The sequence below is a fragment of the Ips typographus genome, linkage group LG9 (genome assembly GCF_016097725.1).
Source record: "Ips typographus isolate SLU linkage group LG9, UJ_Ityp_2.0, whole genome shotgun sequence".
Taxonomy (NCBI): domain Eukaryota; kingdom Metazoa; phylum Arthropoda; class Insecta; order Coleoptera; family Curculionidae; genus Ips; species Ips typographus.
The window spans coordinates 2,676,129-2,695,722 of record NC_138430.1 but is presented as its reverse complement, the minus strand read 5'-3'; the positions used below and the strand labels follow the sequence as shown (position 1 = coordinate 2,695,722).

The window sequence follows — 19,594 nt, the reverse complement described above, 5'->3', positions numbered from 1 at the left end:
ATAAAAGCTTTAATCTTTCGGTAGTGTGACATTTGTAATATATATGGTATACAGGGTGATCAAAAGACAATTTCAAGGGCTACAAATTGGTATATTGAACTACCCTGTAACTGTCAAAAAAACAGAGTTATTGATATACAATGGAGTAGTTTACAGGGTGATTCAATAAATTTTTAACATCCTTGTAACTTGTTTAATTTTACATTTTATAAAAAAAATACCAAATATGAATCTTGTAGATATTTGCATCCTACTTTATTCCTAGATCATCAGTATACAGGGTGTCCCAAATTTGAGCAACAAACCACACTTATAATTTTTATTCGATTTTTGGAATCTACGTCAAATTCTAGGTCTACTTGATGTAAAATGTTCATATCGACATTCAATTGTTTTTGCTCTAGCAGCTTTACATTGACCACCCTTCTCGAAAGCATAAATTCCCAATTTGATGCAAATTTTGGTGCACTTTTCCAGAAAATCGTTCCTAACTCACTTATTTGAAACACCCTGGATAAACACATCGTATAACAAAAGAAATATAATAAATGGCGCTCTCACGTGACGTTGAGCGGGCACGACTAAGTTACCCCGTTTAGCCGCTAGAGGGCGTGAAATTTGGCTCTCGTTTTTTTCAGTTTTTGATCAATATCTCAGGAACGTTTCAGGTTAGAGGTGTGAAGTTTTTCCCACAAATGCACCTCGATGGGATGCAACTTTTACCTTCTATACACTTTTTTGGTACCACGCACAGTTTGACTTTGAAAAATTAAAAACTAGTATTGTCAAGAATTTACAAGGGTGTGATACTTTCTGATTTTTTTCAGAAAATTTTTTATTTTCAAAATTAACCTTAACTGCCTAAATACCTTCAGGTTAATAGTACAAAAATGTAAAAAACGAATTATTTCTGAATTTTCAGATTTTCCAATTTTTCCGGCAAAAGCAAGACAAGTTGTGCCCTGTCTTTTCACAATTACAATGCTCTTCCTATAATTCAAATTTAATTTTAAAAACAATTTTATTTAAGCATCAAATTAGTTAAAAATCAAAAGATGATGACGCACACATTTTTTACAGAGATTCCGCAAAATATAGGAGTAAAGCAAAGGATGTAAAGGGACCAGTTAAAACAAAAAAAAAAACAATTATTATTGCTCTTAAATAAAATGTATTTTCAAAAGTGTTTATTCCAAATAACTGTAAGAAAATAAAAATGAAACGTACCTATAAGTTCCACAAAATCCATACAGGTACTTATTAAAACTAAAACATCAGTATAATAATATTATTATGTTATAAACATTTAGAATTGCAGCACTACGCCATAAATTCGGTTTATAAAACAGCCTCTTAGATGGATAGGTACATATTTCGTTACACATTTAATGGATTTGACTTGAAATTTGTTTATTAATATGTATATTATTTATAATAATTATACTCACAACACTCATAGCTTTTAGATCATACACAAGTCAATACTAAATACTAAAGCAATAATGTTTGAAAATGTAAATATAGATATAAACCAAACTTAACAAGAAATTCATCAACATTCAAGAATATATGAAAACTAAATTTGTACTTTTATATTTGAAATTAGGTATCAATTTTAGAAGTAAACAAACCAACAATAAAACAGTGGCAGAGTTGTTATAACGTCACCTTAGTTTAAAACGATGCAGTTGGTTTATTATTGCATTTTTTTAAAACCTGGATACCATGTCAAATTTGGCAGGAAAAATAAATAACAAGACTTTTTTTTATAAATTATAAAAACACATATCAATTGTTGATCCCCCTCATTACTAGGTGCACTTAACAAAATTAATAATTTCTAACAAAAAAAAAGGTAAATAATAAGTTAGACAACTGAAACCTTGAATTAAACAAGGCTAGGTGCCAAAAAACTGAAAATCAAAATTTTTAACTCATCAGAAAATATACAGGGTGTCCCATTAAAAATGTATCAACTTTGTATTTCTTTTTCACTTTTGTCATGATCTCTTATTTTATTCATTAACATTTTCTGGTGATTTAGGAAAAGCTCTATAACTTTTGTATTAATAATGGTTTTTGTTCTTTGTGCAAAAATTTGCCACAAGTTGTCTAAAGTCTAAATATACGGACCAACCCTGTATTTTACCAAATTATAAAATTGTGCAAACAAATATACAGGGTTATTCAACGTTATTCGACACGGAAGATTGTGACTAAACTATTCACAAAAAAAATGTTTATTCTGGGATTGATATAGACCTATTGGAGGTAGCTTTTAAAAATATTTTCAAGATGTACCGGTTGTCCCAAATGCACAAAAAGTCATGTTTTTTCAAATGGACCACCTAGTATATTACTTTATCTTCAGAATCTACGTTGAAAATAAAATGTTTGATAGGTCTAAACTTTACAGTTTCTCAGATAATCCTTAATTTGTAAAAATGTAGAACGAATATTAACATTTAAACATTCAATCGAAAAGTGATATAGGAAGTCTCAAAAAATGTACTCAAAAACTTACATTTTTAAGTAGTATAAACTTGTCAAAATCAAATGGAACCCCACCTATTTTATGGTTACAGTATATGCAAAATTTAATTACCTGTCGAATATTATTAAGGTTTGATACCGCTAATTGTTAACGTTTTCTTGGAAAATCGACATTTCTTAAACTAGAGCTGGCTGATTGATTTTTGATATCGTTCTAATCTAAGTAAAGCTTAGAATAAAATAGTGGCTTAATACTTTGTAAATTTACTATACAAGTTACAAAAATAATACATAAAAAATGTTTAAAACGGCGACCATTTGACTTGACAAACACAAACATACCTACTCCGTTTTTGAATCCTTCAGCAACATTATTAAGTATCTTAATGGATATACTCCCAAAAATTTCGCTAATTTGCTATTTAAGCTGTCATTTAAAACAGTTTGAATCTGCGGTAATTGCTCAAGAAAATCAAAAATCACTCAAAATCGGTGCGAGTTTGAGAAACGCGAACAGGAGACCTCAATAATTTTCGATAGATAATTAAATTTTGCATCTACTTCAACCATAAAATAGGTGGTGTTCAATTTGGTTTAGACAAGTTATTAAAGTTTAAATTTTGGGTTAAAATTTTGAGACATCCTGTATGAGCTAAACAATTTATCACCCATGGATCCTAAAACTTGATCATTTAGCAGTTCCCAAGCCAATTTTGATTAATCAAAATCAAACAGAGGTTGAGTGATTAAACCTTAAAATTTGTTCTAAATTTTTACAAATTAACGAATATCTGAGAATCTGTAAAGTTTAGACGTACCAAACCTCAATGTAATTACATTTATTTTCAACGTAGATTCTGAAAATCAAATAAAATACTAGATATTCCATTTGAAAAAATATAACTTTGATACTTTTTCTGCATTTGGAAAAACCGGTACATCTTGAAAATATTTTCCATATTTCCTTCAATAGGTCATATCCATCCCAGAATCAAAACTTTTCCGTGTTGAATAACGTGAATAGCCGTGTATCAAAAATCCGATTTTTCTCAATATTTTTATTTTGGCACGATTTTTACATGTGTGCAAATATTCCATTTTAGTGACTGACATTGATATGAGCCTCACTCATTAACAAAAAAAAAAAGTCAACAAAAAGTATCATCAATTAATATCACATGATAGTTAAATACTACTACATAAATTCGATTAACCAAGTTAAAAACTTGTCTAGTTAGAAAATTCGAATACTGGCTTTATCAGGTTATAAATACCACATAATGTTCATTAAGAAGGTAATTTGGTGGAAAAGTATTAAAAAAAGTAAGACTAGGATTTGATTCTGCTGCAACAAAACAGTTATTTTCATTATACAATCATATTTGTATGCTTTGACTTACCAATATTAATGAACTTTGGATGTGTGAGCTTTCAAATAGCCTTGACTTTTGAAGTATCTGTTACACATGTCACACTTAAAACTTCTATATAGGAACTGGTTTTTCAGTATTGGATTAATGTAAGGTTGATCTCTGGTCCTACATTTTACACTGCTTTGCGAGAATACTTTCCTAGAATCTATAGGGTAAGAGGAGACCAACCTGAAACAAGCAAAAATATATTGTTTGGCACAGTTTGTATTGCATTTAAATTTACTTGTCCAAAAGCTTTACAGCCGGAGATGAGGTTAGACCAATATCGCTGTTTATCCTCGAAACGTCAACTTCAGGAAGAAAATCAGAAATGTTGTCCTCTTGTTTGATGGAAACTCCCTCTGATTGTGACTCGGTTTCACTTTCAAGTGGTTCATCTTTCATTTTGGTTCCGAAATCCTCCTCAAATGAGGTTTCCAAATAGTCTAGAGGGCACTCGCTACCTACAAATTAATCTGGGTTTCTTCTAAAATGTTTAATATTTATTTTGTTTGTCACATTCTTAGAAACGTTTATTTACAACCTTGTGAAGTTAAAAATTTTATGATTTGAATTATAAGTATTATTATATCAATAAGGATAGGTCGATAAGTACCATAGTTTCCAAAATCATTGAGCAATAATGATAAATGTCCAATGAGTTTTATTTTTATATCCTTTTTCCTCAAAAATGATTTGAAAATTTGGCACCTCCGCCATTTTTACTGTAAAAAGCTCAAAATATTCGTCTTAAACTGTTTTTTCACCTCGTGGTAACGTCAACACAGTTGAATTTATACAGGTTGTTCAAAAACAAACAAATTTGAAACTAACGCTCTGCCAGTTGTAGCTGAGTTTACTCGGTTTTAAGTGGATGTAAATAGTACTACACTGGGTTCAGAAAGTCACTTTGAACATTTTTGGTATCTTATAAATTTTCCGTAACTCTTACCGTTTCCAAGCTATTCTACTTTTGTTACTTGGTTTGGAAAATTACATCAAAATTTTGAAAATTCTGTACCTCCGTCATTTTTTTGATTTCAACGACTGTAAAAAGCTCAAAATGTTCTTCTCAAACTGCTCTTTCACATCGTGCTAACCGCAACACGATTAAACAAATACAGGGTGTTCAAAAAACAGTTCAATTTGAAGCTAACACTCTGCCAGTTGTGACCGAGTTTACCCAGTTCTAAGTAGTTAACTGGGTGCAGAAAGTCATTCTGAATATGTCTTTGATAATTGTATTAAAAATTCTGTATCACCGTAATTTTTTGGGTTTTAAAGACCGTAAAATACCCATAAAAATCAGGAATACTTGAGTACCTTGTTGTTTTAATTTAGATGATGTAATAAATTGGCCAACTGTTAATATATTTTAACTAAATGAGTATTTACCCAAAAATTTACTATTCTTTGAAGTTGTTAAATGATTAAATTCTTTAAACCCTTTCCATCTCTCACAAGAGTATTCAACTTGTCACAGTGACAGTTAATGAGAAAAATAACAAAAATCACTTTTATACTTTTGCTACTCCATCCATCAATCACTTAATAATAACTCTTCTAAAAAATAAGCAAAATTAGACTTAAAGTCAATTAATGCTCACCTTCATCCTCAAAGTCATCATTGAATTCCTTTTTAACTTTAATGTCTGGTTCAACCATAATTTCTTCACTACTGACATCTCTGGCATTTAAGTCACTTTCACTCAAGCTGCATTCGTCAGAATCAAAATTGCTACACTGTTCAAACTGCTCTTGGTTCTCAATAATATACAGTATGTGATTCTTAAAGTCAGAGAAATCTCTCCTAAAGTAATTTTTTGAAAATGCTGCAAGTTTATCTAAAGGGGCAATTTCTATATTGCAGTTCTTGTCCAAATTGAAACTAAACTCATAGTTTTGTGTGAAATCTATTATGTCTTTCAAACCACCTTTGGTATAGTCAAAAGACTTTTGTTGTAAATATGACTTATCCCTTTCCTTTTTAGGTTTGTTCAGTATTTGTTGGAGAAGTGAACACCTTTGAACTTTGGTTATTCTTTGTTTTCTTCTCCCTGAATTCCTCCAGTTGCTCTTACAGGTGTGAACTGTAGATTGTTCAATACTTTCTTGAACTGTTAATTGTTCTGTTGGAAGCTTATCAAGCTCAATGTTAAGTTCACATTTTTGAGAAGTTTTACCATCAGAGTTAGTATTAAGCTTATCTACAAATCCTTGCAGTAATATTGAGCTTTTTTTGCACATATCCAGGAAATGGTAAGACACCCTGAGTTTGTTGACACATTTTTCACAGATCTCAGAAGAGATTATATCATTTGAGATATTCTACAAAAAAGAATTAAATAGAGTGGGTTAATAATAATGGGTTAGGTGTTGCTGCCCTCATTAACATTGAAGGATTTTATTGAGGATAACAGTTTACATGTATGAATCACAATTAATTAATTTGAATACAGATTAGGTACACCAGTACCAGTAATTGGGGGGCTTTTGGATAAATGGACATTCTTACAGCTCTACTAAAAACATGCAATAAAAAACTGTGTCTAGTGCATAAAAAAAGAAAAATCAATAGGTGAAAAGAGTTTAATGATTTAAGTAAAAAAAAATTACCAAATTAGCACAAATTTGTAGTTTTTCACTCAACTTGATCAAGTCGAAGTCGACGGTGTTTATGTCCACCAAAGAAGCACCGGGTCGAACGCATATTCTACATAATTTTTCTAAAAAATACATTAGGAAAAAAATTGAACCTGTCAATCAAACGTATCGTATGTCAAAGTGTCGTCTACCGTTTTGTAAATCATAACAAAAACATTGACGTGTCCTTGAACGTGACAGATCATAAATAAAAGTGCACTCTTCTTCCTTTTTACGAGTATGGCAGCATGCTGATTGCTGGTTGGTGCCGTGCTACAATCTGCTGTTGCCCACTATTCACAATTTGCTACCTCCTGATTCTTTTTGCTCGAAGGTCATCACACTAATGACGTCATTCTAAATTTGATTTGCATTATTTTAGTTGTGTATATTGTAGTAATGGTCGATGCTAGCTCAACTCTAGTACGGACATAACTAGAAAGAGGTAGAAGTAGAAGAATGGGGTTAGGTTGTTGAGGTTGTTGACATGTTGTTATCATAGAATAAGTAAGTTTAGTTTAGGAGGTCATGTTAATAAAAAGGTATCAGTGAGTTTGTAATAAAGGCACTCTCTGAGATACAAGTCGTATTATTACATATATAGTGTCGATACTAATTCTCATTCTCATTCCTATCCGTGATGTTGACACAGAGCAGATGTCAACTGTCAACACAAACGTCAAATTTTGTTGTTGTGGTGTTGCGTGGAGGTGTGACGTGTCAAGCATGACCCTAATCTGACATATCATTTTCTCCAACTCTACTACATTTCGGTAAAAAGTGTCCTGTTGTGAGGATTTCAGTGTGTTGCAGTTTAGCCAGAACTTGACTGAAAACATCGTGTCTTTCGTTTTATCCTGATTTACAATGGTAAGATTAGTTTATATATAGTTTAATTACACAGGTAATATATTATTAGATGTGAAAACTAACTTTATTATTACATCTTAACTTAAAGTACAGTTAACTTGAACATAATATAAGTTTGTTCTAAATAAATTTAGTGTTTTAAAAGGGTCCCAAATTGATGTAATTGTACAGTTATGCAGATCTTGAGTTTTTGAATAAGGTAAAATACTTTGGAATCAACACAATATGCTGGACAATATGTTAACAAATAATAGATTGTTTTACACATGTTTTGAAGTATATTAAAGAAAGTACATACCATATTGCTACCACATAAATACAGCTAATTGAGTATAGCAGGAAATCTTAAAGTAGTGAATTATTAATGCAGAAGAGCTGTGGACTAATTTAGTTAGTATGATCTATTAAAGCTAAAATAGGGTAAAATTCAATTTCTGTAGCTTTGATATTTGGTACTGGGCTCATTCCTAATACTCAACCAGCTATTTTTGGTTAGAAGTAGGTACCATTTGGTTATCATAAAAATTTGTGGTTGTGGTTGGTTAACTGACCATTCTGCAGAAGTGGCAGGTTTGTTAATAAGTACCTATAATATGCATTTCATATTTTGTTATACACTTATATCTGCAGGATTGAGAATTTCTGGATAACCCTATTTTTTAAACCTAATTTTGATTCATTTTCATTCTGACTGCTAATTTTACATGTAATGTGTAATAAGCAACATTTTCTTATTTGAGTATATTGTTCTAGCCTGCTCCTGCAAGTTCAACTAGTGTAGGTGCTGGAGGTAGATCCCCCACAAAAGGTGGAGCTCCCAGAGCCTCTACTGGAGGTACTGTGCGACAAAGAAAAAGTACAACCACCACAACTACTGCCAGAAGAAATACTGGAGCAGGTACTGGTGGAATGTGGAGGTTCTACACTGATGACTCTCCCGGTATCAAAGTGTAAGTAGAAATTGAAGTGTTAATGAAAATTTTAGATGACGATGTATTTTGTTGTTTTAGTGGTCCAGTTCCAGTTTTAGTAATGTCTCTTTTGTTCATCGCGTCCGTATTTATGTTGCATATTTGGGGCAAATACACTAGATCTTAAGAAGCTACCATAGCATCCATTCCTGAAATATAGTTTATTATATTTTAAGGTTTATATTGTTGCATTTTTCATTCATTTTGTTTTTACATTTAAAATAGCATTTCTCATGAAATAAGAATGTATTTCTATATAAATAAATTATTACTATTATACCTTTCTTAAGTAGTGGGTGTTTTGTTTGTTTTTAAAGACCTATCAGAAACCCAAGAGTATAAAATAAAGCTTTCTTGACAATTGGCGAACGAACTAAGTATTAGGAGTACCTAAATAGTTATTTGTGGACCTAGGCCGTAAAAGTGCATTTCACGGCCACTAAACTGTACGTGAAGTGAGTACTTCATATCCGTTTGAACAAAAAAGTTATTTCCTTGCGTTTCTGCTCTAGTCTAGTCCAAGAGGTATTTGAAGTTTTCTTGACAAATGGCGAATGAGTCAAGTATTAGAAGTAACTAAAATTTACTTATGGCATCTGATGTGAGATTGTGGCTGGCTTGATACAAATGATTTGGCTGTTTAAAGATTAAACAAAAATTTATTTCAAATAAATACATACATTTGTTATAACTAACGCGCTAAAAATAAAATTAGCAATTATTTACAGTAAAAAAAAAACAATTAGTACACTTTTTTAAATAGTGTATACAGGTATAACAAAATATACATAGAAAATCAAGTCGTAAGAGACGTGTCAGTCTGTCAAAAAGAACGTGACGTTATTCATCAGAAAGACAGACTGATTAATATCTTGTCTCATTGATGTTTCTTATTGTTATTACATTGATTCGTCTCACCACTGGTTTCCTATGTACAATTTTGATATTTCCTTACTTTTGGTGGTTTTACATTACCACCTTATTTAGTTTATTGACCCTACAAGTTTCGGGTGAATTAAAGTGTAACTATTACCAAAAAATTCAATTTAGGAATTGTGCATTAGATGCAACAGTGAATAAAGTGTAAAAGAAAAACTGACTGAATTTTTAACCTCTAAGTGCTTATAGTAAAGCTGTAAATGTGACTTAACATAAAACTTCGACAGATAAAACTCTATTAATTTGCTTTTGAGGTACCCCGAGTACAAAAAAATAAAATCTACAGTCTTTGAGAGAAGTATTGGACAATTTAAAAAACACGTGTTATTGCTCTAATAAAATAATGGAGCTAAAGCCAGTGCAATTACCGTTTTCAGTAAATTCAGGTAGTATGTACGTTTACATAGATTCAACTGGATGCTTGAGTATTTTGCCGACCTACTTAAATATAAATGAAATTAAACAGAAACCCTCTCGCTCTTTAACATAAAACAAATATAGATTAGGTTTCCCTTTTAACGTTTAACGCCCCACTAAAAAAAAAAATCCTGCAATTGGAAAGCCTTAACAAATGTGAAACCAAAGCTTCGGGTCTCAAGAAGCGTACATTCGTCTCAAATCGCACTGATAACGTTGTTGAATGTCTTTTCGTTTGATTTTGAACGCGGCCGTGACCAATCCCATGTCCGGCGACCACACTTCAGCTACCAGTTTGACGGCTTGCGGAATTTCGAATTTCTCTAATTTAGCTGAAAACAAATGTTCGGATAAATATTTGCTTAATAATTCAAAAGTATGCAGTTGTACAGTAAAAAAATAAAAGGCACTTCAAACTATACTTAAAATCAACCCAACTGGCGTTTACGTCATCATTTGTATATCTTGTTAGAGGTTATAAAGGTGTGGTAAAAGAAAAACTGTCCATTGGAAAATTGGTTATCTTGATTCGTAGAAAGAAAACATTTCTCTAACAACAAGCTCGTGTTAGTATTAGGCACTCCAGCAAATCAGCTGTTTACGTCATATGTCTTTTTTGGAAGGGCAAACACAGGAAATGCTATCACTAGTTTCATTTTAGAGATCGCTGCTATATGACGTTTTTCCTTTATTTTGTGGATAATTTTAGTAGTGGATTGTGAATTTTATTAGGCACTCCAATGAAACGTCAATTACAGCTAATTGAAACTTTTGGAAGGGCAAACACGGCCATTAAAACACACTTTCTTATGAATTTGGCAGGCATTTTTTGAAATATCAACTGAAAGTCTTTAGAAAATCGCTAAATTTCAGCTAAAACTCTATGTATTCATAAGAAAGTGTGCTTTAATGGCCGTATTTGCCCTTCCAAAAGTTTCAATCAGCTGTTTTTGACAATTGATTGGAGTGCCTAATTGATCGTTTGAGAACAATTTCGATAAACTGGTGAAATACTGACAGTAATACTGTTCGTGTGAGGGCTGCTTTAGGTACCATCCACTGTTAGACAATCTGTACAGTCTTCTTCTTCTTTGTTTCTAATATGGGTGTCCATATAGGTAGGCTAATGCCTGTTTTGTCCTTTTATGCTTCTTCGGACATTGATGATTTTGCGATTTTTACAAGTATGTTGTCTTCCATTCTGTTTACGGGTTTATTCCAGTAATTTCTTCTCTGTTTTACCCACCTTCTTATTTCCTGTATCTCGCTCTGTTGTCTAAGGTCTTCGCTTCTGATTCTGCCGTGTAGTGTTTTTTCCTGTATACTTCTTATTATTTTTATTTCAACCGTTCGCATCATTTGTAATGTTTTCAATAGGTCTGGTCTTGTGCTGCATACATTATGACAGGTCTGATTGTCTATTTATATACTCTTATATTACTGCTTATGTTGAGGCATTTGTCTTTCCACACAATGTCTCTTAGACATCCTGATATTCCAGACGCCTTCATAGTTCTCTGACTTCATTCTGTAGATTTCCATAACTTGTTACCTCAGCTCCTAAGTATTTGAACTGATTTACTTGTTCTACAATTTTCTGGTCAATCTCCTCTTTTGTCTGTGTTAATGACCATATTTAATTGTTTTGCTGATTGATTAAAGGAGTGAAGTAATCTCTGAAGGTGGTGGTCTTCAGAATCCGCAATGAGCACCTCATCTGCGTAGCAGACAACATTGAAGTAAGTGTTCCCCATTTTGTATCCTGCTCTTTTAGGTAGATCTCCAATAATTTTGTCCAACAGTGGTTAATAATCTTGTATATTAGTTTTATTAATATCTGCTTCACTTCCTTTTCTCACATTATTTCAATGATGTCCGCCAATCGCACCCGGTCGAAAGCTTCAAAGCACATATAAGCTGGTTTATTAAACTATAGAGATTTTTCTGTTATTTGCTTCACAATGAAGATAACATCAATGGTAGACCTGTTTTTTCGAAAACCTTGCAGTTCTTCGCGGATTTGTTAAGTTTTGTTTATTTCCTCTAACAAAGTCCTAGTGAAGGCTTTGAGGATGCTGATGAGAAGCGTTATTCCACGATAATTGTCCGGGATTGTTTGCTGGCCCTTTTTAAATATACAGGGTGGTCCAGTTTTAAATGTCAATAATTCACCACTCCATAGCCAATTAAAAAATAAGTTGACATTCATTATGTCATTTTCCTGAAAAGTGCTTCCTAAGGAAAATACCGTCCTTCAAATTTCTGTTTAAAAAATCGTTTTTTTTGTCATAACTGTCAGACCGTTGGAGCAATATTGATCAAATTTGGAACAAGCACTTTATTACACGTTATTACGGTCAAAGACCCAAAACTAACCCAACCCAACTTAAAAATTGTCTTGGAAATGGAAAATTCACTTAAGAAGTTTAAAAAATATTATTGTAGCCAGTTTTCATAGTTTCCAGACAAACTAAAGGACTTTAGTTTTGAAAATTGAATTAGAAAAGATAAAAATTTCAGAAGCTTAAAAATTGTGTTTGTAACCAGTTTTCATGCAAATCGAGAGACTTTAATACTAAAAATTGACTTGTACGACATAAAAACTACTTTTTCAAGAATTTGTTACTACAAATTCATACATTTAAACCTTAAAAATTGACTTGAACCCCAAAATGTGACTGAACTAATGAAAAGTGACATCAGAAGCTTAAAATTTGCATTTGAAGTAAGTTTTCATAATTTGAAGACAAATTTCAATATTTTAGTCTTGAAAATAGTCTTAGATGCAGGACATTGATTCATTAGATTCATGAAAATTGTCTTGAAAACGAACTTTTCGTGCTTTTTACTTTGCTGTTAATTTTCGTCGAATTCTGGACTATTTTTAGTGCTTAAAACTGCTTTCAGCTTGGAAAATCGAGTTTCAAGACTATCTTCACCAAGTTATTGACATAGCAAACTTAAAAAACAATTTTTACATTCTTCATAGACTTAAAATAGCATTCCAAGCTTTGTCACTATTAAATCGACTTCTAGACACCTCAGTGCTAAAAATTCGAGTATTTCTTAATAAACTAGACTGTTTTTAGTGTTTTAAGGCTGTTTTCAGTGCCTCAAATCGAGTTTCAAGACTATCTTTACAAAGTTTTTGACTTATCAGGCCTAAAAGCCAGTGTGTCCACTGACCATAATCTTGAAAATGTTATTTCAAGCTTCTTCACTATTAAATTGACTTCTACACTCATAGGTGCAATAAATTGTAGCACCTCTAAGAAATTCAGACTGTTTTTAGACTGAAAAATCGAGTTTAAGACTATTTCCAAAAGTCAAGTTTCTTCAGTAATAAAAGTAAAAAATTTTGGTACCAAATGCTACAATAATAGTCTTGAGAACTAATTTTTAGAAATTAAATAGTCCGAAAATTTAATTTACTTCTAGACTTGTTGTCCAGTCCAGAAAATTGAATTGTACACCAATTAAAGTCTTGAAAATATACTTTTAGACTCTCTTTAGTCCTAGTAAGGTCAGTTCTAGCATTAAAAGTCAACTTTTATATTATTTTTAGTAGTAAAAAATGAGTTTCATGCACAATACAATCTTTGTCTTGATTTCCGGACTTTTTGTAGTTCTTGAATGCCAGTTTCAGACACTCAACCAGGATGGCAGTCTGAGAAAGCAAATCATAAGAACATTCCTAGTAGTAAAAAAGTTTTTAGACTATTCGGTACAAACTTGGACTTTCACAAGTCTTGGATGTTCAGTTTTAAAATATAAAACGATTTTTTGAATTGAAATTTGGAGGACTGTATCTTCCTTAGGAAACGTGTTTCAGAAAAATGACATAATGCAAGTCAACTTATTTTTTGATTAGCTATCAAATGGTGAATTATTGACACTTAAAACTGGACCACCCTGTAGATACCGTTATGCTGCTTTTCCATTCATTTGGTACTTTTTGTTCTATTATGATGTTTCTGAAGAGAGTTAATTTTTCTTTCTGTAGGTTGTCTCCCCCGTATTTTAACATTTCATTTGTTAACTCGTCAGGTCCTTTTCGACATTTAAGATGTTTCAAGATATGTACGGGGCCTGTCAATTCTATCTCATTGTCTTCTTCTATTAGTAGTTTTTCAATTCCCTCATTTTCCTTATACCTACATAGGTTTTCTAAATATAACTTCCATTCTTCCACATTGATTTTATTGGTCTATATAGTATCCTTGACTTCTAATTTGTTCCTTTTTAGCATTCCCCATATCTTTCTCTGGCTTCCGTCATATCTGTTTCACGCTTTCGTCTTCCAGAGATTTGATGTTGAATTTCTCTGAATGTGTTGTAAGTGTATAACTCATATCATGGTCAAAAAAGGTGTTCTTAATTCTAATTTTGTTTGCTACGCAGAACGTTTTTAACATGCCTCCACTGTCATTAACAGTTTCTTCATTGAATCTCTGAGTTCTTCCGCCCAATGGTTAATTTCCAATCCTAACGTTCCTTTTCCTGTATAGTCGTCGACATTGTACGTTTGCATCGAATTAATGCCGACGACTATAGGATACTGGATATTGTCCGTATATAACTAATTGTATTTGGTTGAAATACCCAGAAAGATTAAAAAAAGAAGAACAGGTAAACATAGAATGTGAACTGGAACTTACCTCTCTTTCCGTGCTCAGCTAACTCCTTTAGCACGGCCTTCTCCACTTCGGGATTCTCGCACAACTCTTCAAAGTTCTTCTCGCCCAATCCGATCTTGGTGGCCAACTCCATCAAATTTGGTTGGTTGGGCACAACTAAAGCTACGCAGTACTGTTTACTAGATTCGCCGTAAACGCAAATGTTGTCCACTAGAGGGCACGTTTTTAGTTGGGATTCGACTTTGCCTAAAGATACGTATTCGCCCGCTTGCAGTTTTACCAGATCCTTTTTACGATCTGCGAAAATAATTCCATTTAGTTTTAATTTCTTAAAATTTGTCAATGGCTAGTAGAATTAATTGTTAGTCAGTAGAAAAATTCTATTTTAATATGTCGTGATTAATAGTGTAAATACAGATCAATGCAAACTTCAAAATGGTTGTCCCACATGTTTTTTTCCTTTTGTTCTAGATATATTTAACTGCGAAAAAACGTCAGTAAAAACCACGCTTATTTAGTACACCATATACGAAAAAGTCCTTTGTGACAAAATTAAATAAAATATGTGATTTTAAAAAACCATAAATTTGCAAATTTACATCCCATTAACTCGAAAACGGCTAAACTAAATGTAAATATATTATACAGGCAGAGCTGGGCAGTAGCTAGCTACTAAGTAGTTCAGCTACTAACTTAGCTACAATTTGGGTAGTTTGTAGTTGTATTCTAGTTACTTTTTCAAATAAGTAACTGTAGCTGTAACTTCCAGCATTTTCGCATTGGTATTCATTAAGCTATATTTGAAGTAACTTAAATTACTGAAGTAGCTTAAATATTTAAGTATCTTGAGCTACTAGAAGTATACTTTTATATTTCAAATAGTATACTTTAACACAATAAGATAAATAAGACATAACTATTTTAAAAAATACAATTATTCACAAAACTATTGAGTTGATTAGAAATTTGGTTATACATACAGGGTGACCCAGTGGTTGGTGAAATCCGCATGTCGATAGAATGTCTAGCAAAATAGTTATGGATCAATTACGCAACTTTGGATCACCCTGTATTATATTATAATTTGTAACAAGTAACTTAAAAAGTAACTAGATTAAACCAACTAGTAGCTTCAGTTACTTTGTGGCTTAACTATTTTTGTTTCAGAAAGTAGTTATCCAAATTAGCTGGATATAACGCACGTTTGGATCCCTGAAGCTGTAAACACAACTTACATTGCAGTTCCTCAAAGAAACACTTCTATTTGGAATTTTCTACGTTCATGTCACTGGTAAGTAAGTTTTGACAGTTATGACAGCAGTCATGTGACACAAGCAAAATATTAAAGTGTTCCCTAACATCACAACTGTAACATTTAGCTTCAAGGAGCTGTAAAGACAACTTGCAGAGCAATTCCTCAAGAAACACTTCTATTTGGAATTTTCTACGTTCATGTCACTGGTAAGTAAGTTTAGACAATTATGACAGCTGTCACACGACGTGATCAAAGTATTAAAGTGTACCTTAACGTCACAACTGTCATATTTGGCTCCATGGAGCAGTAAACACAACTTGCAGAGCAATTCTTCAAGGAAATACTTCTATTTGGCATTTGATACTTTCAGGTCACTGGTGTGTGGTGTGTGAATTTTGACAGTTATGACAGCTCTCCTATGACGCAAGCAAAATGTAAAAATATTGCTAACGTCAGAACTGTCAAATTTAGCATGTTTTGTGTTTAGTGGCACTTCTAAAGGTATCCAGCCAAAAAATGCATTTTATACCTCAATGAGGCTAAATTTGACAGTTATGACAGCTGTAGCGTGACGCAAGCAAAGTACTAAAGTGTTCCCCAATGTCATATTTGACTCCATGAAGCTGTAAACGCAACTTGCAGATCAATTTCTCAAGAAACACATAAATTTGGTATTTTATACTTTCAGATCACTGGTGAGTGAGTTCTGACAGTTATGATAGTTGTTACGTGACGTAAGAAGAGTATAAAAGTGTTCCTGAACGTTTCCTGTCAAATTTAGCTCCGTGGAGCTGTAAACGCAATTTTCAATGCAATTTCATCTATTTGACATTTCATAGTTTCACGATACTGCTGGACGAGTTCTGACAATTATGACAGCTGTCACGTGACGTAAGAAAAATATTAAAGTGTTCTTTAATGTCAGAACTGTCAAACTGAGCTCCATGGAGCAGTAAACACAACTTACAGTACAATTCCTCAAAGAAATCCGTTTATTTGGCATTTTATACTTTCCGGTCAATGGTTAGTGAGTTTTGACAGTTGCGACAGCTGTCACGTGACATAGAAAAAGTATCAAAGTGATCCTTAACGTCTCAATTGTCAAATTTAGCTTCATGGAGGTGTAAACACAACTTGCAGAGCAATTCCTCAAGGAACACTTTTATTTGGTATTTTATACTTTCAGATCACTGGTGAGTGAATTTTGACAATTATGACATCTGTCATGTGACGCAAGCAAAATATAAAAGGGTTCCTTAACGTCTCAACTATCAAATTTAGCTTCATGGAGCTGAAACACAACTTGCAGAAGAATTCCTCAAGAAACACATTTATTTGGTATTTTATACTTTCAGATCACTGGTGAGTGAATTTTGACAATTATGACATCTGTCATGTGACGCAAGCAAAATATAAAAGTATTCCTTAACGTCAGAATTGTCAAATTTAGCTTCATATAGAGCTATATTATACACATATTTTTTGTCGATGTTTATCTAATGAAATGAGATAAAGTCACTGAACAGAGAGTAGATACAGGGTGATTCTCAATAAATGCAGCATATTTCAGGGTTCAGAAAACGAAAAAGTTGCAAAAATAATCCAAATTTAATTTCTATACACTGTGTCCGTAAAATCAAGCATAAATTGTTTTAAACATCAGGAGAGAAATAATCATCAAATAAAAAAAGTTCAGTGTGGTAAACTGTGTTTTTGCGACCTCCCGTATAGTAATTACTATGCGTGATTGCATAACTATTGTAAATAACAACGTTAATGTGTCAATCGTAATTTTTACGTCACTGAAACCTTATGCCAAACTTTACATGTAACAATGTAATAAAAAAGGGATATTTTTTTGAAAAACTTACCAATAATAGTGACTACTCCATCATCGTGTACTTCACCAATGTCACCAGTTTTGAACCACCGTTTACCGTCCCCTTCAAAGAAGTCTTCATCAGTTTTAGCAGGCATCTTGTAATACCTGAAAAATTTGCCAATAAATTGTAAGAAAATTGAATTAAAAATCGATAACCAAATCAATACAATCCACATCAAAGAACAAGCTAACGTATTGATTTATTTTCTGCTAATATTGAAAGGAATAACTTAAATTTTATATCTGCCTAAATCCTGTTTTGTTTTATCAAATTTTCTTCAAAAAACGTATTTGTAGTTTTATTATTAAATTTTAGCAGTAAGAGATTGAATCAGTATCAAATAGCTCTCATTGGTGGAACTAACAATAAAGGAAATAATCACTGTTAAATATACAGGTGTGGTAAATCCAAAACCGACTATAGGAAAACCGTGTAACTGACAGAGAAACGTAGATAATTGCATGCGTGGGACAAAGACAGAAAACGAAAAAAATACCAAGTAGGCCATATTTTCAGTACGCTGTTGCCAAAATCCAATACCAATCCAATACATTTTGTCCATGGTATTGGATTTTGGCAAATTTTGGTCGGTTTTGGATTTACCACACCTGTATACAGACTATACTTTTAGAAGACTTACCCTGCGCTAACATTATCACCTCCAACTAAAATTTCCCCTCGAGGATACGGTTTGTCTGTTACCCTGTAATTTCCTTCTTCCCAGTTTACTATTCGGATTTCACAAATTGTAGTGGGAGCTCCAACGCGGCCGAACGTTTTATCATGGACTGTTAAATACACGGACAAATTAACCTCAAAACACTTTCAGTTGAAAAAAAAATACAACTTACAATCTTGGACGCAAGCGCAAGAAGTGGTTTCGGTTAAACCGTAACCCTGCAGTATAGTAACGCAAAGACAGTTGTTGATCTGTTCGTGCGTTTCCGGCGACAGAGGAGCGCCGCCCGAGATGATTAATCTGATGTGTCCGCCCATTAATTGACGCATTGGAGAGAAAATAAATCTGAAAAAAGCGTTCAAAGTGTGACTGGTGGCGGACAGTTTTGGCTCGCTTACTTGTTGATCAAAGGTGTGTCGTAGCCTCGCCTGCACCAGTGCATTTTGTAATCGTAGGAAAACTTGAAAATCATCTTTTTAAAATCGCTACTCTTGCTCACTCGGTCTTGAATGGTTTTTGAAATCCTGTCCAAAATCAGCTGAAAACATTTTTAAAAAAACGCTTCAGTTAAGGTTTTTCAAGATGAAGTTACTATGTACTTACAGGGACACTGGTCATGCAGGTCGGTTGTAGAACAGCAGCGTCTCCTTTGGTGCCCTTCTTAATTTTACTGGCCGAGTCGATCATCGTTAGGGCGCTTGAGTAACCGATAGGAACGCCAGCACAAAGACATACCGTTTCAACCAACAATTCGAAAACATGAGCTAGAAATGATTTTTTTTTTGTTAATTAAACAGCATTTTTTACAATACAATGGAGTAGGACACTCTGTAGCATTTAGAAATATTTGGAACATTAAAAACAGTCCTAAGAGCCTCTGGCAAATTTAAAGCAGTTCTGGCAAAGCTTACGACACTTGTAGAGGCATTTGGTACTTTTTAGAAGATTCTCAATAGCATTTAGAGGTTATCGGCACATTAAAAATAGTCCTAGAGGCCTCTGACAATTTAAAACAAGTCTGAGAAGGTTTAAAATACTTGTAGAGGCCTTCGGTACATTTAGAACAGAGCATTTAGAGGTCTAGGAACTTTCAAAACAGTCCTAAGAGCCTCTGGCAAATTTAAAGCAGTTTTGGGAAAGCTTAAGACAGTTGTAGAAGGCTCTGAAACTTTCCAGAAAATACTCAGTAGCTTTTAGAGGTCTTTGGCACATTAAAAACGGTTCTAGAGGCATCTGACCATTTAAAACAAGACTGGGAAGGTTTAAAATACTTGTAGAGGCCTTTGGTACTTTTAGAACAGAGCATTTAGAGGTCTAGGAACTTTCAAAACAGTCCTAAGAGCCCCTGGTAAATTTAAAGCAGTTTTGGGAAAACGTTCAGTTCTCAGTAGCATT

At 33.0% G+C, this 19,594-nt stretch overlaps 3 protein-coding genes across 9 annotated transcripts in view; 1 reads left to right on the top strand and 2 right to left on the bottom strand.

The window, feature by feature from the left end:
• Positions 1 to 1,148: 1,148 nt before the first annotated feature.
• LOC145734118 (uncharacterized) lies at positions 1,149 to 6,715 on the bottom strand. Of its 2 annotated transcripts, none has more exons than XM_081987267.1 (5): positions 6,522 to 6,715; positions 5,513 to 6,233; positions 4,150 to 4,369; positions 3,894 to 4,094; positions 1,149 to 3,838 (listed from the first exon to the last, which is right to left on the bottom strand). In XM_081987267.1, the coding sequence occupies exons 1-4, from the start codon at positions 6,642 to 6,644 to the stop codon at positions 3,899 to 3,901; spliced, it is 1,260 nt and encodes a 419-aa protein (XP_081843393.1). In that variant the 5' UTR covers positions 6,645 to 6,715; the 3' UTR covers positions 1,149 to 3,838; positions 3,894 to 3,898. The 2 variants fall into 2 exon arrangements, with proteins under 2 accessions (XP_081843393.1, XP_081843394.1); XM_081987268.1 differs by having other exon boundaries at positions 1,149 to 3,835.
• On the top strand, positions 4,691 to 8,684 carry Sec61beta (Sec61 translocon subunit beta). Its single transcript, XM_081987272.1, has 4 exons — positions 4,691 to 4,701; positions 7,354 to 7,418; positions 8,172 to 8,368; positions 8,429 to 8,684. Exons 2-4 carry the CDS (start codon positions 7,416 to 7,418, stop codon positions 8,514 to 8,516), a joined length of 288 nt encoding a protein of 95 aa, XP_081843398.1. The 5' UTR covers positions 4,691 to 4,701; positions 7,354 to 7,415; the 3' UTR covers positions 8,517 to 8,684.
• A 344-nt stretch (positions 8,685 to 9,028) lies between these two features.
• The window catches only part of Acsl (Acyl-CoA synthetase long-chain), a 39,873-nt gene continuing 29,307 nt past the window's right edge, over positions 9,029 to 19,594 (bottom strand). For all 6 annotated transcript variants that reach the window (XM_081987261.1, XM_081987259.1, XM_081987262.1 and 3 more), the window contains 7 exons: positions 18,803 to 18,963; positions 18,598 to 18,737; positions 18,372 to 18,544; positions 18,161 to 18,308; positions 17,509 to 17,624; positions 14,404 to 14,679; positions 9,029 to 10,077 (listed from right to left, as the gene is read on the bottom strand). In XM_081987261.1, coding sequence (XP_081843387.1) covers positions 9,923 to 10,077; positions 14,404 to 14,679; positions 17,509 to 17,624; positions 18,161 to 18,308; positions 18,372 to 18,544; positions 18,598 to 18,737; positions 18,803 to 18,963 — 1,169 coding nt within the window. In that variant the 3' untranslated portion in view covers positions 9,029 to 9,922. The remainder of the gene's footprint in view (positions 10,078 to 14,403; positions 14,680 to 17,508; positions 17,625 to 18,160; positions 18,309 to 18,371; positions 18,545 to 18,597; positions 18,738 to 18,802; positions 18,964 to 19,594) is intronic.